This window comes from Somniosus microcephalus, chromosome 1 (genome assembly GCF_052327205.1).
Source record: "Somniosus microcephalus isolate GS21.2 chromosome 1, FLI_Smic_1.0, whole genome shotgun sequence".
NCBI classification, from domain to species: Eukaryota; Metazoa; Chordata; class Chondrichthyes; order Squaliformes; family Somniosidae; genus Somniosus; species Somniosus microcephalus.
In genome coordinates, this window is record NC_140987.1 from 213619575 (window position 1) to 213644122 (window position 24548).

Consider the following 24548-nt stretch of genomic DNA (forward strand, 5'->3'; position numbering starts at 1 on the left):
AGTATGTGCAATTGTACTGCTGGAGTTTAACCAGCTGGAACTATGTAGATTACCAGTACAGAGAACCGTGGTAAGCTTTTTACTGTTTGTCCAGAGAGGACCATCCCACATTGGGCTTTGGTATACATGGTTATCTAAAGGCAAGTGGGAAACCCTGGCAGTTCCACTGCTCCACGTTTTCCAAGATAGCTTGTCAATCATCTACAGTTCCCTGGAGTAATCCAGATTTGCCTGGTTCAGGATCATCAGATCTGTCACAAAGGGTTAATTTGGTTCTGAACTTCCATGATACACCTTGACTTCAAAGAAACCCCACTTATCTCTCCACAAGAAGGATGGTGGGATCAAACCCATCACTGAAACTTTGCTTATTCTTAGCGATTGTACATTTTCAAAATGCTGTACTTGTTTTTATCTAACATTCAATTCATTAATCAGTTTTAAATAAAGTATATATTTATATGAAAGCCTATTGAGATGATCTATTAAACTATCTGCTTATGAAAGTTTCATGCACAGTATGAGGTCATTAATGCCTGTGGAGTGAAGGTTAAGGATATATATAGCAAATAATTTCATCAAAGTATGTTACAAATTTATTATTGTAATTTGACCAGGGCTAGATGATATTATTCTCTAGATCTCTCAAAAGCAGAAAATGTAGCTATTTTCTTACAATAAATATTACCGCAGCTGGAATTACCTATAGCTAGCTATCCTGGTGCAAGTTACTTTGCATATTTTCTTTACTTTAAAGCAAGGCAAGCCAACTTGCAATCAACAGCAACAGGTCCGTCCATCTTTGTCTGCCCATCTTTAATCTTTCATTTTGACATACCTGATCATTACTGGCCTGTTATTGCTCCTGTCTATGATAAAGTTGTATGTTATTACTTTATGATATAAATTTGCTTTAAATGAAGTTAAAAGTAACAATTTGGGGAAATAAATTATGTGAGTTTAAAAAAAAAAATCTCCTAAGTTAACAGGTAAAAAGAGTTTTTTCCAGGCCTAAGTATACCTAAGTCCTACATTTACACATTAAATGCAGGTCTCACCATTTCCTGAGCAGTAGCATTCGGCTGGTGCTCTATATACAATAAGCTTTCTTTCCAAACTTGCAAATTTGCCAGATGTAACCAGGGTGGCAAAGAACTATTAAAATTGGCAACATGTAGATTTGTCACATGTGATGTGAGAAGTTTTACTTGTTGAAATACTTTTCTTTTGTCATTGCAGTGTAACCGAGTGTCAGATTTGGAAACTTTGAATCAGTTACCAGTCCCTGGGAGATGGACGAAGCCATGGAAGTGCGCACAGATGGTAACTCTCTGTTAAAAGCGGTCTATCTGAGCAGACTGCGCCTCACCAGACTATTGCTCGAAGGTGGGGCTTACATCAGTGAGAGCAACGAGCGAGGGGAAACTCCTCTAATGATTGCTTGTAAGACAAAACATGTGGACCAACAAAGCATCAGCAAAGTGAAAATGGTGAAATATCTTCTGGAAAATCATGCTGATCCTAATATTCAAGACAAATCAGGAAAGACTGCTTTAATGCATGCATGCATAGAGCGGGCTGGTGCTGAGGTCATAGCATTGCTGCTGAAAAATGGCGCCGACCCAAGTCTGGAAGATCATTCAGGTGGTTCTGCTCTGGTTTATACTGTAAACTCTGATGACAAGGAAACCCTTAAAGTTCTGCTGGATGCCTGCAAGGCAAGAGGAAAAGAAGTAATTATCATCACAACAGACAAATCACCCTCTGGCAGGCAGACAACTAAGCAGTATCTAAATGTTCCCCCTTCTCCAGATATTGAAGATCGACATTCACCAATCCCTTGCACCTCACCCTCAGATATTGAGCTTAAAACATCATCATCTCACCTCACAAACAATACAGTGGAAGATAAGCATGTTTTTAGCTTCAGAGACCCAGCTCACCTCTTCAGTGGTAAAGGTTCCTCTGAACCAGCTTCTCCAACTAGGAAGTCCAGCCAACCACGACCTGGGGCCAAGTTTCCCCAGCTGCAAAGGTTGCACTCTGAACCTTGGCTGGCCATTCCTTCTTCACTTTTATCTCAGCACAAAACATCTTCATTTCATGAAGATGTGCAGAACCTGACCACAGAAGAAGACCTATCTCTTAGAATCAATGGCCTAACTCTACCCAAGCGACTTTTCACCAGGCATCAAAGTATTGATGTAAAAGATGCTGCAGCTTTATTAAAAACCTTAGATCAAGCTTCAGCTTTAACTGCACCAAGAAAATGTTCCTGTGATGAAATACACTCCAAGTCCCTTCAGTCTGGCCTATGTCGTAATAACACAATTCCTGTAGACCAGGATCCAGATTCAATACAATCAATTTCTGTTTCAAGTTTACAGAGCATTGTCCAGAAAAGAAACTTAGGCATTAATCACTATAATTCTGACTCGCAACTCACAATCTGCTCAAAGCAAACAGCAACTGATGAAAGCAAAACATTTCTGGAGAGGAAAAAAATGATCTCGTCCCCATTATCTGTGCTAACCAGTTCTAGAGAGTCTCTGGACCATTTGCCAACTGGCTCTCTGAGCGCTACAGGCAAGAGACATCCTGGGATTCTGGAGAGGCGAGGTTCAGGGACCCTGCTCTTAGACCACATTTCACAAACAAGACCAGGCTACCTGCCGCCTTTAAATATAAGTCCCCACCGTCCAATTCCTGATATTGGGGCCAACAATAAAGGCCCTGCATCACTTTCCAGTGCGGCAAAGCCTCTAATACCAGCAGCACCTAACAGTCAAAAGCGAACAGACATAAAAAGCAAAAAGATGTTGTTCAGGAGACATTCAGTCCAGGTAGAACAAATGAAACAGCTGGCAAATTTTGAGGAAATCTCCGGACAGTGAAGACCTTCCTACCGGAATGGTTGTAGAAGACCCAAGAGATATACTCAACTTTCGGAAAAGAAGGCGTGGTCTTCACAGATTATCTGTTGAATTAAAATACAAACATTTGTTTTCCACTAGTTGATTTTATGAAGCAAACTTTCCTTAGGGTTAGTGCCGCAAACCTGGTCAATCACACATCACCTCCAATAATGCTCAGTTCTGAGGTGGACGGCAAAGACCATTTTGCCAATTGCAGAGTGCACAAAACCGTAGTAATCATATCTCAGCAATGGATTACAAAGCTCAGTTCACTGATAAAGTCAACTTGACATTTTGAAATACTGCTTTATAGAACTAGAGAAATCAGAAGCAAAAACAAAGTTGGAATCAGTTGAGAGACCATGATACAGCTGCACACGATGGTACTGGCTGCTTGTTAAGCTCTATTCCTCTGTTTGATTGTGACTGTTTGCTATGGTTATGGAGAATTGTTTAGCACACAATAGTTTAGCCATAGCTACTTGTGTAGCCTCACAGCAAGCCTACTTGTGCAGTTTCATATTCTTTCAATTTTATGTCTTATTAATTATACCAATAAACTTTATGGAAATTTGTAGTAGAGTGAAGAAACATCAAACAACAAATTAAATGTAAAAATAAAATAACAATATTCGAACTGTTAAAACTTTTGAAAAGTATTTCCATCTAATCGGATAGATTTTAACTTCTGGGCGGCTAACCAAATTCACCTTTCCCAGGGCTCTTTGGCTCTATTGCCAGTGAAACTGGTTGCAATGTGCACGACGCACACTCTGACCAGTTCTATCCTAAAATAGTAATCGGGGTCCTATGTACACCATGGACCCCGATTTGCTATTAAAATGGGCATATTGCCTGAGACAGGCAGGCGCTTTGGCCATCCAGTGGTAGGCCCCTGTAAAATTGGCAGCAGGTCGATCGCCAGGGTTAACAGAGCGAGAAGGCTACTGACCCCATTTTGAGGTCGTTAACACTGATTCCATGAGGGTAAAATTGGCACCTTTCTGTTTAATCACTCCTGAGGTTTGAAACCGGAAACAAAGTTGATTAACTGCATCAAATTATAATTAAAGTTTGAAAGACTGCATACTTTATCTGCATCATCCCTTGTGTATTTGGATGGAAACAATAAATAAAGATACCTTCATAAACAGCATCCCCTCAAAGCAATACTAAGGAACTGTTCTGTTTATTCAACCATTGACTGTGACAGTTCTAAGTCAAATTACATCTCATGAATATATGTTTACTTATGTGAATCATATTTTCTGTGCAATATTACAGAGTGTTAGTCCAGTGTACACACTCTTGTTATTCCAGGGATAAGTTGGCTGGATCATTTGCTTTTCTTCCTGATAAGTTTAATTAGGAGAAGCATCTGGTCTCTGCTCAGTGCTTTCACAGTAACTGAGCCTGCTTCCCACCACTACCTGCTGTGTCACCATGCAGCCCACAAATGCCCCTTTGCATGTGTAATTGCCCTTGTTTAACTCCATTCTCTTTTACATAGAGAAAAACAATTCACAATCACATACAAGAGGTTCATTCATTCATAGAATCGTCGAATAATTCAGCGATACAGCACAGGAGGCCATTCGGCCCATTGTGTCTGTGCCGGCTCTTTGAAAGAGCTCTCCAATTAGTCCCACTCCCGTCAAGCTGCGCAGCCACATGGCCGCATAACAGTCTGGAGGTCCCGTGCAGGCCGCTCACCGGCTTTTCAATACAAAAACCGCGCATGCGCGGAAATTTGAATGGGCCACGCAGCCCGTTAAAGGGGCTGCACAACCAAAAAAAAGTTAGAGGGAATATTGGTCCCATAACCCTGTAAATTTTATCCCTTTAAGTATTTATCAAATTCCCTTTTGAAAGTTACTATTGAATCTGCTTCCACCACTCTTTCAGACAGTGCCTTCCAGATCACAACTCGCTGCATAACTGAGAAGTGAAATTTATGGGGGGCTAAATTGGATAGCCCTCGAAAACGGGCGCAGGATCGTGATTACCCGCGCCCGTTGCTTCCTATGCAGGCAGCACGCAAACTTCGTGCTGTCTTCTACTTTACATGATTCGTGCATGCAGCCAGCACTAAATGCGCTGTTGAGTGCCTGCACGCCTCAGCAGGGGGCCCAAGTCTGTGTGAGGCTAGCACCACTTAAAGCTCGCCTGCACCTCTTAAAGGGGAGGTGCATTCTGGCTGGAGCAGGCACTGGAACTCTTTGTGGCGAAGACTCTGAGCAGGAAGAAGACTGAATAATTGCGCAACAGGGGAGAGAGCGTGCTCCAAGGTTCTCTGACGCTGCACTGGAGGTTTTGGTGGAGGAGGTGGACAGGAGGAGAGAGGCCCTCTATCCACAGGGGGCCAGGAGGCCCTCCAGATAAACTCTGCAAAGGCAGTGGTCGCAGATAGCCATGGCGGTCAATGCCAGGAGTCAAGCCCTGAGGACCTGGATGCACTGCCACAGAAGTTTAATGACCTCACAAGAGAGGTCAAGGTGAGTGAATGAATCATCAAATGCCATATCCCACCAACTGCACCACAAGCTTCACACATTTCTCAATGCACCATACCCCATCACTCACCTACCAACAATCTTATACATTACCACTCATACCTCACAATCATAGCTTCACTTCACCCTTACACACTTATCACTGCTGCAAGACTCACACCTATATCTCACACCTTGCACACACTGCCAGCTATTCAAGGATGGCAGGCACATTTCCCAAACACATTGCACCACACTCACTGTCACATTTCCCTTTTTCTTGCAGACAAAGGTCGCTCAAAACCGCCGGGAGCAGCAGCAGATGGACGGAGAGGAAGCCCCACTGCAGCACCTGACAGAGCTGGAGAAAACAGTCCTGGAGATCAGTAGAGGGTCCGTCACATAGTCCGTGGTGAGCGGGGAAGTTGAAAGCATTGCTGATGATGACGGTATACTCATACCTAATCCTTATTCTCACAACCCACTTCCCCCTCATCCCATAATCTCCACTCACTTACTAGCTGCTGATGGTGTATGCATGGATATCTTGATTTCCCCCCCACCTCCCCTCACCACAACCCGACCCTTGTGCCTTTCTCCTTTCAGATACCCAAGAACTCCAACCCGGCCAGCCAGTCCCTGGAGGAGGACAGTGATAGAGGAGAAGACACACCGGCACTGCATCTGACACATTGATATACCTATCAATTCGTCCAATAAAAGGCGACGAGTTAGGAACGTAACTAAAGGTTTTTATTGACTAAATAACAGAGCCCACCCTCGTGGGTGATCGGGTCCAACAAGGAGGAATACCAGCCAGTCGACTACCTTTATACCTGGGCAGGTAGGTGGAGCCATGGGCGGAGTCGGAGGTGGTCAGCCCAGGTATAACAGCGCGACAAGAGGCGACCTCGTATCGTGATACAACGGTGATAACAATACAACAGTGATAACTATAGTGTAACGATAAAGTGGTTTACCACATTCACCCCTTGTTTAGATTTGAGTCCGGCGGGGTGAAGTGTACTACCAGTTCTGGTATGTCAGTCTGTCCGGAGGCCTCGTAAGCCTCTCCGATCGTCGCAGCGGCGGTGCTGCATTATCCGGTGTTAGTGCTGGTGTCTGCGTGGTCGGCGAAGGCTCGTGGGGTTCCGGCATGCCGTCTACCTGGGCTGGAATTGGGGGGGTGGTGGGGGGGGGTAAAGGTGGTGTCTCCGGAGTGCCCGAGGGTGCGAGGTCTCGTAAGGAGACAGTGTCCTCCCGCCCGTCTGGGTAAGCCACGTAGGCGTACTGGGGGTTGGCGTGCAGGAGGTTCACCCTTTCGACCAGGGGGTCTGTTTTATGGGCCCTCACGTGCTTTCGCAGCAAGACGGGCCCCGGAGAGGTCAGCCAGGTTGGTAGAGTGGTTCCCGTAGTCGACTTCCTGGGGAAAACAAACATTCGTTCATGGGGGGTGGCGTTAACGGCAGTGCAAAGTAGTGACCGGATGGAGTGCAGCGCTGTCGGGAGGACTTCCTGCCAGCGGGAGGTTGGGAGGCCCTTAGACTTTAAGGCTAAGAGGACGGCCTTCCATACCGTCGCGTTCTCTCTTTCCACCTGGCCGTTCCCTTGGGGGTTGTAGCTGGTGGTCCTACTTGCTGCAATACCTCTCGCTAGTAGGAACTGACGGAGTTCCTCGCTCATGAAAGAGGAGCCCCGGTCACTATGTATATAGTTTGGGAACCCGAACAAGGCGAAGAGGTCGTTCAGGCATTTAATGACCGTGGTACTGGTCATGTCTGGGCAGGGGAAGGCAAAGGGGAAACGGGAGTACTCATCAACAATGTTGAGGAAGTACACATTACGGTCAGAGGACGGGAGGGGCCCCTTAAAGTCGATGCTCAGGCGCTCGAAGGGGCGGGTGGCCTTGATCAGGCTTGCTCTGTCCGGCCTAAAGAAGTGCGGTTTGCACTCGGCGCAGGTCTGGCAGTTCCTGGTTATGGTCCTGACCTCCTCGATGGAGTAGGGCAGGTTGCGGGCCTTAATGAAGTGGTAAAGTCTGGTGACCCCGGGGTGGCAGAGGTCGTTGTGGAGGGTCTGAAGTCTATCACTTTGCGCGCTGGCGCATGTAATTCGTGACAGAGCATCGGGGGGTTCGTTCAGCTTACCTGGCCGGTACAAGATATCATAATCGTAGGTGGAGAGCTCGATTCTCCACCTCAAGATCTTGTCATTCTTGATTTTGCCCCTCAGCTTGTTATTAAACATAAAAGCGACCGAACGTTGGTCGGTAAGGAGGGTAAATCGTTTGCCTGCCAGGTAGTGCCTCCAGCGTCGTACCGCCTCCACAATCGCCTGGGCCTCCTTCTCGACCGACGAGTGTCGGATCTCAGGGCCCTGTAGGGTCCTTGAGAAGAAGGCCACCGGTCTCCCCTCCTGGTTAAGGGTGGCGGCTAGGGCGAAGTCGGATGCATCGCTCTCGACTTGGAAGGGGATGGACTCATCCACTGCGTGCATAGTGGCCTTGGCAATGTCTCCCTTAATGAGGGAGAAGGCTGCGCACGCTTCCTCCGTAAGGGGGAAGGATGTGGACTTCATGAGGGGTCTGGCTTTGTCCGCATAATTGGGCACCCATTGGGCATAGTAGGCGAAGAGCCCCAGGGTTCTCTTAAGTGCCTTAGGGCAGTGGGGGAGGGGTAGCTCCATGAGGGGGGCGCATTCTTTCGGGGTCGGGGCCGATGAGTCCGTTCTCTACTACACAGCCAAGGATGGCAAGGCGCGAGGTGTTAAACACACATTTCTCCTTATTGTAGGTGAGGTTCAGCCGTTGGGCTGTACGGAGGAATTTCTCCAGATTCACGTCGTGGTCCTGCCGGTCGCGGCCGCAGATGGTGACGTTATCTAGGTAGGGGAATGTGGCCTGCAGTCCGTTCTGGTCAACCATCCGGTCCATCTCCCTTTGGAAGACCGAGACCCCGTTGGTGACACCGAAGGGGACCCTAAGGAAGTGGTATAGGCGCCCATTCGCCTCGAAGGCGGTGTACTGGCGGTCCTCGGGGTGGATAGGGAGTTGGTGGTAGGCCGACTTAAGGTCGATGGTCGAGAATATGCGGTATTGTGCAATCTGATTGACCATGTCAGATATGCGGGGAAGGGGGTATGCGTCCAGCTGGGTGTATCTGTTTATGGTCTGGCTGTAGTCGATGACCAGGCGATTTTTATCGCCGGTCTTAACGACCACGACCTGGGCACGCCAGGGGCTGTTGCTCCCCTCGATGATGCCCTCCTTCAGGAGACGCTGCACCTCAGAGCAAATGAAAGCTCTGTCCCCAGCGCTGTACCGCCTGCTCTTGGTAGCGACGGGTTTGCAGTCGGGGGTGAGGTTAGCGAACAGGGAAGGTGGCGGCACCTTGAGGGTGGATAGGCTGCAGGTGTTACGCGGTGGGCGGTTTAACCTTCGCTGGTTGTCGACTGTGAGTGGGGGGAGGGGTCCACCGTATGCTAGGGTTACACTTTGGAGGTGGGATTGGAAGTCCAGCCCTAGTAGGACGGCAGCGCAGAGCTGGGGGAGGACGAGGAGTTTAAAGTTTTTATACTCTGTACCCTTAACCGACAAGGTCACAGCACAGTAGCCGCTAATGTCCGTGGCGTGGGACCTCGATGCCATCGAGATTCGGTTGCGCGTTGGCAGGACAGGGAGGGAGTAGTGGCTCACCGTGTCTGGGTGGATGAAGCTCTCCGTGCTTCCGCTGTCGAACAGGCAGGTCGTGGCGTGGCCGTTTACTTTGATGTCCATCATCGACTTGGACAGGTGGTGTGGGCGGGCTTGATCCAGAGTGACGGAGGCTAGCGTGTAGGTAAGCGAGTCGTTGTCGTCTGCGGGCGAGGCGGTCGTCGGGTCCGGGGGCCCGGTGGCAGTCGGGCGTGGTGGGTAAAATGGCGTCTCCCACGAGGTAGGACAAAATGGCGGAGAAGATGGCTGCCCCCATAACTCACATGAAGCACTATTGGGGTCGGTTGCCTTGATCAAAGATGGCCGCCCCCATGACTCACGTGTGGGGATACTGGCCTCAGTTGCCGTGAAAGAAGATGGCCGCCCCCACAGTTCGCATGAGGCACTGCTGGCCTCTGAAGATCCGCTCCTGCAGGCCTTAGAGAAATGGCCTTTCTTCCTGCAGGTTGTGCAGGTAGAGTTCCTGGCTGGGCAGCGCGACCTCGGGTGCTTCTCCTGGCCGCAAAAGAAGCAGCCGGCGGCCCGATCGCGGGTGCCCGATGTCGGAGCCGGTACCGGGGGTGGCGGGCCCGGTCGGGTCCGGGACGCCGACGCTGAGGTAGGTCCCGGGGGCGGCGCTGCGAAGGGTATTGCGGTAGGGGTCGGGCCCGAGTCCCAGGGTCGTGAGCAGTACCTGGAAAACGCCTCCTGGTCCTGATGGGCCACCTCCAGGGAGAGAGCGAGGGCTTCAGCTTTGTCCAGGTCGAGGTCTTTAGCTTCAAGCAGTCTTTGCCGTGAGTAGTCGGACCGTAGGCCTTTCACAAAGGCATCGCGGATATTATCTTCCGTATTTTCAACAGCCGTCACCGCTTTAAAGTCACAGTTCCTGCCGAGTGCTCTTAGCGCCCGTAAAAATTCAGCTACAGACTCTCCTGGCTGTTGCGGGCGGGATCTTAGGAGGTGCCTGGTGTACATGTAATTTACCGGGCTGCGGTACTGCTGTTTCAGTAGGTTGATAGCGGCCTCGTACGTAGTCGTGTCCTGTATGAGTGCGTATACTCTCGGGCTCGCTTGGGCGTTCAGAAGTCTTAGTTTGGATCTCTGCGGGGCGCCGGATTCTTCCAGGTAGGATTCGAAGCAGTCCAGCCAGTGTTTGAAGTTGAGGGCTGCGTTTGCTGCCTGTGGGTTTAGATCCAGGTACGGTGGTTTGAGGGCTTGCAGCCAAGCCGGCTGGTGTGGCTGTGCTTCTGGGAGGGCTTCTGGCTGGCCAGTAGTAGACATCTTTAAAATTTAGTCAATAAAATTGATATACCTATCAATTCGTCCAATAAAAGGCGACGAGTTAGGAACGTAACTAAAGGTTTTTATTGACTAAATAACAGAGCCCACCCTCGTGGGTGATCGGGTCCAACAAGGAGGAATACCAGCCAGTCGACTACCTTTATACCTGGGCAGGTAGGTGGAGCCATGGGCGGAGTCGGAGGTGGTCAGCCCAGGTATAACAGCGCGACAAGAGGCGACCTCGTATCGTGATACAACGGTGATAACAATACAACAGTGATAACTATAGTGTAACGATAAAGTGGTTTACCACACACTTGCAGACACCAGCTCAGAAAATGGCACTGCACATACTTTAGAGGGTAGTATAGAGGCTGGATCTGCACATGGTGAGGCACTGGGCATGAGTGAGCTGGAGCCAGGCCAGGGGGAAAGGGTAGCTCGGGTGCCAGCTCCCCAGAGGGTGAGTTCACACACGAGTTCTGCTGCACAGGACTCAGATGACGGCCTTGATGGGGCGGCCTTCAGAAGAAGGGTGATGGGCGTGCACACAGAAATGCTTGGTGCAATGGCAAGCCTGCCAGAGAGCCTCTTGTCAGTGGCAAGGGGCATGGAGGAGCTCAGCTCCAAGATTGCATGGAGCTTTGCACGGAGCTTGGAGCCTGTGATTTCCAGGATAGAAATGATGGGCAACTCCATGAGAGACCCTGTGGACCCAGCCATGATGCTGTGTGTAATGGGGGATGTCACAGCTTCCTTTGCAGCAAAGGCAGAAGTGACCCAACATCTCAGTGCTGCAGTGGAAGCTCAGACTGTTGCATTTGTGGTTGTGTTTACGAGTGTCGAAAGGGACTTGCAGGGTCTCACAGCAGTCCAGCAATCTGTCCATCAACAGATGGCTAGGAATGCTGAGGCGCCGCCCCGGGGGAGTGGCAGTGGCTCCGTGGAGCACGAACCTGGTGTCCTCTCTCAGGATGACAACATTCCTACTCCCACCACTGCCACTCCATCAGTGCCTTTGCTGCTGCCTGTCAGCCAGCCAGCCCAGACTGCTGCCACCCATGCCAAGGTGTTGCAGTCCACAGCTGGGACTTCCAGGCCCAGAGCTGCTCGATGGCGTCCTGCAAGGCCATCTAGATGCAGTGATGTTAGCTATGTTGCCTGCTCCAGACTGATAGGATCCAGTGGCGAAAAATTGAGGTCTACGATGACCTTGAGGGCCACTGGGAGAGCTGTGGTCGCCCTGCTCTGAGGTTGCAGGTCTGGTTCCAGGGGCAGAGTTCTGTGACCACCTCTTTGGTGAAGCGGAGCCTCCAAATACACTGCTCCTGGCATAAGTGGAGGTAGGAGAAGTGCTCGCGGAAGACCCTAGGTGGGAAAGGCCTCCTGCTGAGAGCCCTCCTGCCCCTCCTCCTCCTCCCTCTGTGAGCGTCTGCTCCTTTTCTTCGCTAAAATACTCGAGTGTGAGGGGGATTACAAGTAGATCCCCCATGACTGTGAGCAAGTGGTGTGAGTAGAAGCCTTTAAATAAGAAGCAAGGCATTCTCCACTTGCAGCAACACTCCCTGTCACCTCAGCAACTTTAAACAAGTTTAGAAAGCTGCCAGAGTTGCAGAAACTTAGACAGAACCAGTAAAACTAAAAAACCACGTCAGCTGCAAGTTGTTGCCGATGATCCCTTTAAATAGCACTGCTGGAGACTCCTTCCGGCTGCTGAACGCTTGGTCAGCTGGTCGTGATTAAGCAGTAAGTGGAACAGCGACGTCGAAAATGGCAGATTGTGTATCAAATCAGCGTTGCACGCTCATTTACGCCACGATCTGCCTCATCTAAATATTGCAGCGAGTACAGGAAACGACAGCGCTGCCGACCTTCCCAAAATGGTAGCTACCACGGGACCCGCCAGAAGCGAGTGGAAGCGAGGCAGCTGCCATTTTTTCTTCCAAACCAGCCTTAACGGCCGGCACTAAAGACTCCAATTTTACGGCCTCTGCCTCTGTTTATAAAGCTCAGGAAACCATAAGCTTTATTAACTGCTTTGTTAACCTGTCCTGCCACCTTCAAAGATTTGTGCACCCCCTTTAAATGTAATTCTCCTCCCCGACCATTCATGTCACCCCTACAGCCATTTAATTCTGCACTTGGTACTGTACTGTGAACAATCGTGCAATTAAATTTAAAGCAGAAAATTAAGTGTTATTTGCACTGGACTTTTCTCGTGGATTTGCACCAGTTCTAACCAGTTAGACCTGACTTTGACCTAATGGCAAAATCAGTCACCTTGTGATCAGTATACTATTGCCACAATCAATACGTGCTAATAAATAGTGGAACTGCCAATCTCCTATCAGCAACATCTCATCTTCAAAACAATTAGAACTTTCATTATCATTCAGAACCTGTTGTCAACATTACTTCATTCAGAGGGATCATTGGCAGGAGGATGTATACAAGTCAATCAATGGCACTAGACATGTCAGCCAGTGTCACTTTAATATTTTTACAGCTTGAATAAAAAGCTTCTAGTGCAGTCAGAGTTACTGACAAAAGTCAGCATGTGATTTAAACTTTCCATGCTGTCCTGAGGTTAACCAGAAAGCTGCTAGGGTAAGCTGTTCTGTGCTTGCGTGGTTGGACAACACCACACTCATGAGCAAGTGTGAGCAATGACACGTAAGCACGAAAGAAGTACTCGGAAAACATACTGTGGTTTTGAGACTCTGATAGTTGACCTGCTACGAAACCTACACTACAAGTGTATAAAAGCTGGTATACAATCCAATTTTCAGAGCTTTAAGCATGAGATCTAGCATTTATATTAAAATGCAAATAGAATGGAGTGCTCATCATCACTGGTGCCATCAACCATGTTTTATACGGACAGTCAGCGCTTATGATCCAATGTCTGCTTGTTTGCGTTCATCAATAAACAGTCAGGTTTTAAACCTTAGGTCACCCCATGAGCCACCAAGGCTCATTTTTTCTTTACATGTACTACTGAATTTAGCGGGATCGATTGATTGATTAGTCTTTGTTGGAGAAGGAAAGAGCTGTGGGGATTCTACTGGATGCTGACTGCACCAGAAGCTTTTTATTCAATCTGTAAAAATAAGAAAGTGTCACTGACTGACATGTCTAATGCCTCCACTCAATTACATCAGGCTCCATTTCCAACATCTACATCTTCTGGCTTTGTGACTCACTGTTTCTCAATGCCTCATCTACACTATCTGTACCTTCTTGAATGGGTACCTCTGGGATGCTGAGTGCAAGTGTTGATGATCGATTGGATGAGCGGTCGCCAGTGTTGGCAGAGGTAGAGGGGACTACATGGTCCCGCTCTTCAGGAATCTTCTCTGCTGTATCCTGGCTTGCAGCCTCAGGAGGAAACAGAACTGTTAACTTTGGTTTGCTTTTGCAGCATTTTACCGTAATCATTTACTTTGTGGATCTCTTATGGAGCGAGTGGTAGCCGGTGAAGAGATTTAACATTAAAAAAACAAAAGGTATACATTTTCCCAAACCCACTGAAGGCACAGGACTCCCACATCTCCATCCCCAACAACCAGGCCAGAGTGGAAGCCAATTATGGACTTTGCTTCATGTGCTGTCAAATGCTGGATGTTGGCACGTCTTCCTCCAGTAGCCTATCATTCCCTGGCATTGTGTGTTGTCTTCTTCTGCAGGAGGAATGCACAGTGTTAATTGGCTGCTGCAGTATCCAGATCCTGCAGTTACAACCAGTTAGGATTCGTGGAATGGATGATAGTAAGGGTAGGTATCAGGGACCAAGGACATATGTTGTGAGACTCCAGTGTGCTAGCATGCATTACAGGATGTGAAACACTGAAAATAAGTGCTATCAAGTGACTTTTCTCTGGGCAATGGCCATGTGATACATTAAAGGGCAAAGCTTGACTGTTATTCTAGCGAATACTTATGTGCTTCTCTATGTTTCAGTTATGTGCCTTGATATTCCTCTGAAAACACCTTTGCTGACCTAGTGAGTTCATTAAACTTCTTCCAACACTTCATTGGGACCACTGAGGTTATGGAGGTCCCACTCAGAACCATATCCACCTCCTTGCATATGGCTAGAGCTGCTGCTCTTCCCTGGTACTTCAACAATGACATTCCTCCTTTGATCTAATTTGTGCCAGCACCATTTCTACATCAGTATCTTAAAAATTAGAAGCTCGCTGTTTTTCATCCTCTAACTCCAGCCAGTTCAGTCCCTCTTCCAAGAGCCTGCACAGCCCTTTAACTGCATGGAGCCCTTTAAATAGGGAAATTGTGCTCTTTCTCTGCCCTCTTACTGAATTTTCTGCGTTCTCCCAGTATACCTGATCCCCTGCTGGTGGGACTCTTGTCTTTGTCCTGCCAGTATTATTTAAATTAGCTGAACCTGAAATTTCTGACAGTCAGTCTCCTCCGATTTCAGCAGGCATAGAACTATTCTGATGGCAGAGGGGAGCCCCAGAAACTCCCAAGCCACATTCTTGAAAGAAATTCATAAAAATATCCTGGAAAAACTAGAGACTAGGGAAACTGTAGCTCTTATCATTAGAGTGGAAAAGGGTAAAAGATCTGATAGAGGTGTTCAAAATTAGGAGGCGTTTTGATCAGGTAAATAAGTAAAAAACCATTTTCACTGATTGGTGAGTCAGTAACTAGAGGGTATAAATTTAAATTGGTAGTCAAAGGAATGAAGGGAGAGGTTAGGAGATTTTTTATGCAGAGGATTGTTAGGATAATAAACAGGTAGAATCAAAATCCAAGGTAGGTTTGAAAAGGGAAGCATATAAATATTTAAAAATAATTTAAAAATAAAATGATATGGGGAAATGACTGGGGAATGGGACTAAATGTATGTTCTTTGATAATTCTTTCAGAGAGTCAGCACAGGCAAAATGGACAGAGTGGTCTTCTGTATACGATTATTATTAATAATTTTGATTATTAGTTCTAATCTTAAGCAGAGACAACAACCACAGAAACTGGTATTAAGATTATTAAGCACTTTATTCAATTGCCGAAGAGCAATAGGTAATAGCTCTAAGCAATACTCAGAACTGTGGTATCTTCTTAGGCAGTCCCTCGGAACCGAGGATGACTTGCTTCCACATTAAAAATGAGTTCGCAGGTGACTGATGAGTCCAATGCGGGACCTGCAGTCTCTGTCACAGGTGGGGCAGATGGTGGTTGAAGGGACGGGTGGGTGGGGTGCTTGGGTTGACGTGCGCTCCTTGCGCTGCCTACGCTTGGCTTCCGCTTGCTCCCAGTGAAGAGACTCGAGGTGTTCGGCGCCTTCCCGGATGCTTCTCCTCCACCTTGTGCGGTCTTGGGCCAGGGATTCACAGGTGTCGGTGGGGATGTTACACTTTTTCAAGGAGGCTTTGAGAGTGTCCTTGAAGCGTTTCCTCTGCCCACCTGGAACTCTCTTGTCATGCCGGAGCTCCGAGTAGAGCGCTTGTTTTGGGAGTCTCGTATCGGGCATGCGGTCAATGTGACCCGTCCATCGGAGCTGATTGAGCGTGGTCAAAGCTTCGATGCTGGGGATGTTGGCCTGAACAAGAACACTGACGTTGGTGCGCCTATCCTGCCAATGGATTTGCAGGATCTTGCGGAGGCAACGTTGGTGGTACCTCTCCAGTGCTTTGAGGTGCCTGCTGTACATGGTCCATGTCTCTGAGGCATACAGCAGGGCGGGTATCACTGCTGCTCTGTAGACCATGAGCTTAGTGCCGGGTTTGAGGTCCTGGTCTTCAAACACTCTCTTCCTCAGGTGACCGAAGGCTGCACTGGCACACTGAAGGCAGTGTTGGACTTCGTCGTCGACGTCTGCCCTTGTTGACAGTAGGCTCCCGAGGTATGGAAAGTGGTCCACATTGTTCAAGGTCTTGTCATGGATTTTGATAATCGGGGGGCAGTACTGTGTGGTGGGGCAGGTTGGTAGAGGACCTTTGTCTTACAGATGTTTAGTGTAAGGCCCATGCTCTCGTACGCTTCGGTGAAGGTGTTGACGATGGTTTGGAGTTCAACCTCCGAGTGAGCGCAGACGCAAGCGTTGTCTGCATACTGTAATTCGATGACAGAGGATGGGATGACCTTGGATCTGGACTGGAGGTGGCGGAGGTTGAACAGTTTCCCGTTTGTTCTGTAAATTAGCTCCACTCCAGCGGGGAGCTTACTGAGGGTAAGATGGAGCATTGCAGCAAGGAAGATCGAGAAGAGCGTTGGTGCGATGACACAGTCTTGTTTGACCCCAGTTCGTATGTGAATTGGGTCTGTGGTGGAACCGTTGGTCAGGATCATGGCTTGCATGTCGTCGTGAAGCAGGCGGAGGATGGTGACAAACTTTTGAGGGCAGCCGAATTTGAGGAGGACACTCCATAATCCCACATGGTTGACAATGTCGAAGGCCTTTGTGAGATCAAAAAAGGCCATGTACAGTGGTTGGTGATGTTCCCTGCATTCCTCTTGTAATTGATGCGCGGTAAAGATCATGTCCATTGTGCCCCTTAGTGGGCGGAATCCGCATTGCAACTCTGGGAGGAGCTCTTCAGCCACTGGGAGGAGACGATTGAGGAGGATTCTTGCGATGACTTTCCCTGTGGCAGACAGCAGGGAAACTCCTCTGTAATTACCGCAATCGGACTTTTCACCTTTCTTGAAGATGGTCGTAATTACGGCATCTCTGAGATCCCCTGGCATGCTCCCTGCCTTCCAGATAAGAGAAATTAGTTCATGAATTCGCACCAGTAGTGCTTCTCCGCCATGCTTTAGTGCCTCGGCGGGGATTCCATCTGCTCCTGAGCCCTTGTCGTTCTTTAGTTGTCGGACGGCCTTTTCAACCTCATGCCTCACAGAAACTGGTATTAAGCTTATTAAGCACTTTATTCGATTGCCGAAGAGCAATAGGTAATAGCTCTAAGCAATACTCAGAACTGTGGTGTACAGTGATAATGATTGACCAGACTGTTGTTCTGGGGAGGGCCAGGAGTGTCTACCAAAGTGATTCTCCCTGGTCTTCTTCATGTTGCCTCTCCTCCCGATAACACAGTCATTCTCCTTATATACAGTTTTGAGACCAGTCTGATTGATACCCTTTTAAGGCACAGGAGTCTCCTCTGTTATCATTTTCTTTCTTGCCGTGTCCAAAGAAGCTTTTCTGTTCTATCTATGCTTTCTGCTTATTTTCTAGCAGTAGACAGACGTCTGTGGTTTGTTGCTGTTGCAGTGTACGCTTAACTGTTTTCTGTCTTTCTTAGCAGTAGATGAAAGTATGTTGTTTGTAGTTAACTTACAGACTGGGTTTTCCATTCGCCGAAGAGTTAAAATTTCATGAAATTTAAATGATCCAAAACAATCCTGTACTTTACATCTGTGCTGTAAAATTCTATGAAAAACTGACTATGAAGAGTCAAACACACATCTGTACTATCTAAAAACATAATTATTGAGAAGAAAAGGATAAAGAACGAACTACACAAACATTCAGTTTGCCATCTTGTGCATTGATGACAGACTGGTTGTTCAATACATCTAAATGTGAAACTCACTGGCATTTACTACAAGGCCACAAGATACTTACAGATAAGGAAGAATTCCAGCACTTCTTAATTCATCCATCTAAATGAGCCTAAAGTACACTCAATACTGCATCTAATATTTGGCCAGGACTTTGCGGTGGTAATGACAGCAAAACTGTCAGCGTTTGCCGTCATTACTCCTCTGAAAGAGACAGCAACTTCTGGAGTCAGCGCATGTGCAGATAAACATGGAAATCCAGAAGTTACTGTCAGTCATTCCCTGCTCCTCCACAGGATGCGCTGTGGAACTCCCCAGAGCCAGCAATCAATTCAAATCACAGTTCGTGACGAAAACTTCTATTACGCTGGAATATCGCTGTTAACCACCCTCCACCGCAACCCCCCCCCCGCCCCCACCTGAAAAAGCTAAGCCTTGTTGAAAGAGGTGTAACTGGCTTTTTAACGGCGTATTGGCTGCTGAACAACCTTTGTGGCCCTGAAAAACTCATTTATATTTGTGGAATGTCAAAATTTTCCATTAATATGATAAGAATTACATGGCTTTTAATATAATAATTTTAAAATAAAAATTGTTTATGATATTTCAGCTTCTACCTTAATCCTATGTGTATGTCCCAGTCTTTATTTCGCTCGCTGTAAAATTGATAAAAAGTAAATTATAATCTGTGCATTTTACTTCCTGGTTTGCTGTCTGTGAGAATTCTTCAATGTGGTTGGCTGCTTAGCCTCTTGATGACATCACTGTTGCTGGACGCTGGAGATTCATTTGATTTGGCACCAGATTCAAACTTAGGCCGGGAGAGCTGAAATTCATGCCACAGAGATCGCTAAATCTTTGTGGGTAGCTTTGTTCGAGATCAGTGGCGAGCACCGTTGCTTCACCACTGACCACAAGTTCTGGGCCATTGTTTCTTCAATGATTTCATGGTTTTCACCTCCATTACTCCATCTGGAAGTTCATTCCAAGTGTTGATTAATCTCTGCATGAAGAACTTCCTGATATTATAAATTTATGTTTTACTAGTTTGAACCTGTGTCTCTTTGTCCTATTCCCACTTGTTGATTTAAAGTAATATTCCAGATTAACCTTTTCCATTCCTTTAACTATCTGATATGCAGCTATAAGATCACATCAAAATCCCCTCCTGTCCAGGCTGAAAAGCCGTTTCTCTGCAGTCTCTCCCCGTAATTCAGACCTGACACTGGTGATCAGGCTCATGATCTTCCCTGCACTGCACCCACTGTTCGATTGTCTCATGTTGCTCAGTGACCAGAACTGGACACAGTACTCCAAGGGCAGTCTGACCAGAACTGGACACAGTACTCCAAGGGCAGTCTGACCAGAACTAGACGCAGTACTCCAAGGGCAGTCTGACCAGAACTGGACACAGTACTCCAAGGGCAGTCTGACCAGAACTGGACACAGTACTCCAAGGGCAGTCTGACCAGAACTGGACACAGTACTCCAAGGGCAGTCTGACCAGAACTGGACACAGTATTCCAAGGGCAGTCTGACCAGAACTGGACACAGTATTCCAAGGGCAGTCTGACCAGAACTGGACACAGTACTCCAAGGGCAGTCTGACCAGAACTGGACACAGTATTCCAAGGGCAGTCTGACCAGAACTGGACACAGTACTCCAAGGGCAGTCTGACCAGAACTGGACACAGTATTCCAAGGGCAGTCTGACCAGAACTGGACACAGTATTCCAAGGGCAGTCTGACCAGAACACTGTACAGTTAGATCACAATTTCCTCTGCTTTGTTCTTTACTGTTTTGGTTATGTAGTTCACCATTCTGTTGGCTTTGTTGATTGCTGTTCTGCGTTTGTTGGAAATACTGAGAATTGGGTCCACTAAGACTCCTAGGTCTCTTTCAACTTCATCCTTAGCTGTCTGGGTACCATTCATCAAGTATGTAAGTCACTGTAGAAATATGAACTGGTGCCTTTAGAAAATGGTCTAGGACTGCGAAAACTGCAGCCAGTGAGATCTCAAATAAACAAAAACTTGAAGCTGGGGGCCTGGGGCTGCTCAAGTAACATAGTTAACAGGCCTGCAAAAGATGACATGCTTGCAGGATGATCGAGTCTACAACAATAATTAACTCAAGATAAGGGTGACAGTCTAGTCTAACAGTTGAGCAGTCGCAAATCACATAATAAGGGACCTCTGGAATTCCCTAAACGACCAAGGATACTGATTGGCTAAGGATGAACACATCTCAGACAAAATGGCCGAATCTGCACACGGCACGCCTTGACCATTCTGTTGTGATGATCACAGAAGCTGTGAGCTAACTGTCAAGAGGTCTCATGACTGATTAGAGCAACCTTTGTGCAAACGGTCTTATCGGGGGGCGGCAGATAGGTAGTAAAATATAGGTATAAAAGAAGGGAGCCAAGAGCTAGTTGAGCAGCGAGAACCTGGCAGCAAGAATCTAGGAATCACACTCGAGAAGGGAGGAGCCACAAGTCTGGGACTTGTTGTAGGACACCAGCGCGAAGGCTGATCAATTTTCAAACGGGTAATATTGTTTTAAGCTAGCACACAGGGAAGTGAGTCCCATGTCATTTTCCTTGTAAGTTATTCAAACAACTTGTTAACCAATAAAGTACTGAATGTATGCAACTTACTGAGTCCGACCGACATTTGACACTCTGAACTAAGAACCATAATTGTTGAACTGTTGTTGAGCTTATTACTTATTACTAGCTCAATAGATACAGTGAATTTGGGACAACATTCACCCATTTTTCCTTCCTCTGTGCAGTACTTCACATTTATCAGCACTGAATTTCATCTGTCATTCTTCTTCCCACTCACATATTTTGTTTAAACCATTCTGAAATATATGGATTCACTCCTTTGATTCCACTGCCTCTCCTAATTTGGAGTCATCTGCAAATTTGACCAATTTGCATTAAGTTTCTCAATCCAAGTAATTTATGTAAATTAGAAACAGCAGTTGTCCCAACACCAATCCCTGGAGCACCCCATTCAATACTTCTCACTACCTTTGGCTCAGTGGTGGAACTCTTGCCTCTGAATCACTGACTTAAGCACATAATTTAGGCTGATACTTCAGTGTAGTTACTGAGGGAGTGCTGTACTGTTGATGGTGCTGTCTTTCAGATGAGACATTAAATTGAGGCCGTCTGTCCTCTCAGGTGGACATAAAAGATCCCATGGCAATATTTTGAGGAAGAGCAGGGGAGTTCTCGCTGGTGTCCTAGGCAATATTTATCCCTCAAACAACATTAATAAATCAGATTCTCTGGTCATTATTGTAAGATCCATGTATCTTGATGCTGTGTCCTTCAATAATTAGACAAGAGACTGCAGGGAACAATCAACAGGTGTTTACTGAATGAGGGTTACTCTAAAACTAACTGTACAGATCCCTACTCAGGGTTTATATACAGGTGTGGTCACTGCCGGTACTACAGTATACAGCAGCTGTAAAAAGTAGTTCTCCCCTTAAAGGTACATACATTACAATTATTGTTAGATCCGTGTATCTTAATGTTTGTCTTTCAATAATCAGACAACAGACTGCAGGGAACGATCAACAGGTGTTTACTGAATGAGGGTTACTCTAGAATTAACTGTACAGATCACTACTCAGGGTTTATATACAGGTGTGGTCACTGCCGGTACTACAGTATACAGGAGCTGTAAAAAGTAGTTCTCTCCCTTAAAGGTACATACATTACAATTCCTCCCCTTTTAGATTAACAGTACCATAACACTCATTTAACAATTAAATATCAAACTAATTACAATTAACACTTTTAACATGCAACATTAGCTGAAAATAGTCTATTTATAAATTCAGTCTTTGGGGAGGCTTCCTGATTCTTTCTGGATAATGCCTTTCCCGAGTGTCTCGCTCTTGGTGCGAAGGCGATTCTAGCACCCTGTCGTCAGTTGATTCATCAGCTTCCAATGCTATTGTTTCTGAGGTAGATGCGACCTGTACATCGGGTTCCTCGCCAGGTACGTATGGCCAAGACATGGGGTTGACTCGTTCCTGTGACTCTAGGATCTGGTCAGCATGGCGTCTCACAATGTTCTCCCCAACGTCCACTGTGTACATTAGTGGCCCCTGCCGTGTGCATATCGTTCCTGGTTGCCATTTCTCTGTTCGGTAGTCACGGGCCAAGACTGGTTGCCCTACATTGAAGCTCCTTGTCGGCTTCTCATTGATGTGCTGGAATTGCTTACTCTCAACATCTCTTCGTACATTTGGTCTGAGCAAATCCAGACGAGATCTCAACCTTCGGTTAAAGAACATCATGGCCGGGGCCTGGTTGGTGACTGCATGTGTTGCATTTCTGTAGGCTAACAGGAAATTGTCCACCTTATGCTGCAGTGGAATGTCGTCATCACACATGGCCTTTACTGCTTTTTTAAAGGTTTGTACGAACCTCTCAGCCAATCCATTTGTGGCTGGATGATATGGGGCGGATGTGTAATGCCTTACCCCATTCCTTTTCATAAATCTTCGAAACTCTTCGGACACAAACTGTGGTCCATTATCAGAGCAAATCTGCTCTGGCAAGCCGTTCCTGGCAAAAATGGTCCGTAGGACTGCAATAGTTTTCTCCGTGGTGGTGGAGGACATTTTGATCACCTCAGGCCATTTCGAGTGCACATCCACGGCTATTAAAAACATTGAGTCCATGAATGGACCAGCAAAATCAATATGCACCCGTTGCCATGGAGATGAGGGCCACTCCCATGGGTGTAGAGGGGCATGTGGTGGTGCATTTTGGACCTTCTGGCATCCTGAGCAGCTCTTTGTCAGGTCCTCGATTTGCTGATCGATCCCCGGCCACCACACATAAGCCCTAGCAAGGCTTTTCATTTTCACCCCTCCCAGATGACCTTCGTGAAGCTCATTGAGCACTCTCTCCCTTAACTTGGGTGGAATTACCACTCGGGATCCACACGTCAAGGTCCCCTGGCATACTGACAGCTGTTCTCTTCTGGATGAGAATGCTGGCAACAGTGAGTCGCCATGTGCTGGCCATCCCTTCACCGTCAAATCATATACCCGAGACAGTGTCGGGTCATTTCGGGTCTCCTTCTCTATACCAGCGTTAGTTACTGGCAAGCATTCAATTATAGTCGAATGAAATATTTCGACAGGATCCACTGCTGGTGCTTCCTCCGCAGTAGGCAGTGGCAGGCGTGATAGCCCATCAGCGTTTCCATGCTGTTTCGTGCCCTTATACTCGATTTCATATTGGTGCGCCCCTAGAAAAAGGGACCATCTTTGTAGCCGTTGCGCAGTCATCACCGGAACGCCCTTCTTTGGATTAAAGATGGAGACAAGTGGTTGGTGGTCAGTCAGCAAAGTGAACTTCTGCCCGTGCAGATAGTGATTGAACTTTTTCACTCCCCACACTAGGCTGAGGGCCTCCCTGTCAAGCTGGGCGTATTTACGCTCGGCTGAGGTTAGTGACCGAGACGCAAAGGCTACTGGCCTCTCCGAGCCGTCCGGGAATTTGTGCGACAGCACCGCTCCAATGCCATAGGGTGATGCATCACACGCCAACCGAATTGGTAGTGCTGGGTTGAAATGAGCCAACACCTCTTTTGATGTGATCAATGCTTTGCTCTTCTGGAAAGCTCGTTTACATTCGTCACTCCACTTCCATGGTACCCCCGTTTGCAGTAGGGTGTTCAGTGGGTGTAGTACGGTAGACAAATTTGGCAAGAACTTATGGTAGTAGTTCACCAGCCCGAGGAACGCCCTCAGTTGTGACACCTTTTCCGGTGCTGCAGCCTTGACTACTGCCTCAATCTTTTCAGGGGACTTATGTAACCCCTCTTTATCAATAACGTGGCCACAATACGAGATCTGCTTCTGGAAAAACTCGCATTTGTGGCGATTAGCTCGGAGCCCATATTCCTTCAATCTAGTGAGCACCTGCTCCAGGTTGGCGAGGTGATCACTGTAATTTTCGCCCGTGCCCAGGATGTCGTCCAAATAACACTGGGTCCCTGGAATCCCTTGCAGGACTTGATCAATTGCCCTTTGCCAAATAGCCGGAGTTGATGCTACCCTGAACACCAGCCGGTTGTATTGGTAGAGACCTTTATGAGTGTTGATCGTGAGGTACTGTTTCGAGGCTTCTTCTACCTCCATTTGCAGGTACGCCTGGGCCAGATCAATCTTAGTGCAGCATTTCCCTCCAGATAGCGAGGCAAAAATATCTTCAATCCGCGGAAGCGGATATTTTACAGTGTGAAGGACTGGGTTCACTGTCACCTTAAAGTCCCCACAGATGCGAACCTTCTTTGGTTCCCCAGGCGTATTACTCAACGACCTCTTCATTACAAGAATGATGGGTGTAGCCCACTCGCTCCAGTCCACTTTGGACAGTACTCCTGAACGTTCCAAACCTTCCAGCTCTGCTTCGACGGCTGGGCGGATTGCATAAGGTCTGGCCTTAAAAAACTTTGGGCTTGCATTTTCCTCTATTTTGATCGTTGCTGTTATGCCTTTTAGTGTTCCGAGTCCCTGCTGGAACACTTCTTGTGCGTCAGTTAGCATTTTTGACAGTCGTCTAGGTGTGACGTCGTCATCCTTTTTGGCATCTACAG

The 24548-nt window shown here is 47.3% G+C and overlaps 1 protein-coding gene across 1 annotated transcript; it reads left to right on the plus strand.

Moving 5' to 3' along the window:
• Positions 1-1167: 1167 nt before the first annotated feature.
• ankrd34bb (ankyrin repeat domain 34Bb) lies at positions 1168-3561 on the plus strand. Its single transcript, XM_085989560.1, has one exon. It carries the CDS (start codon positions 1293-1295, stop codon positions 2892-2894), a length of 1602 nt encoding a protein of 533 aa, XP_085845686.1. The 5' UTR covers positions 1168-1292; the 3' UTR covers positions 2895-3561.
• Positions 3562-24548: the final 20987 nt, after the last annotated feature.

Bases quoted from the DNA above. Each gene is read 5' to 3' on its own strand.
- ankrd34bb (XM_085989560.1), top strand. From the start codon at position 1,293: ATGGACGAAGCCATGGAAGTGCGCACAGATGGTAACTCTCTGTTAAAA.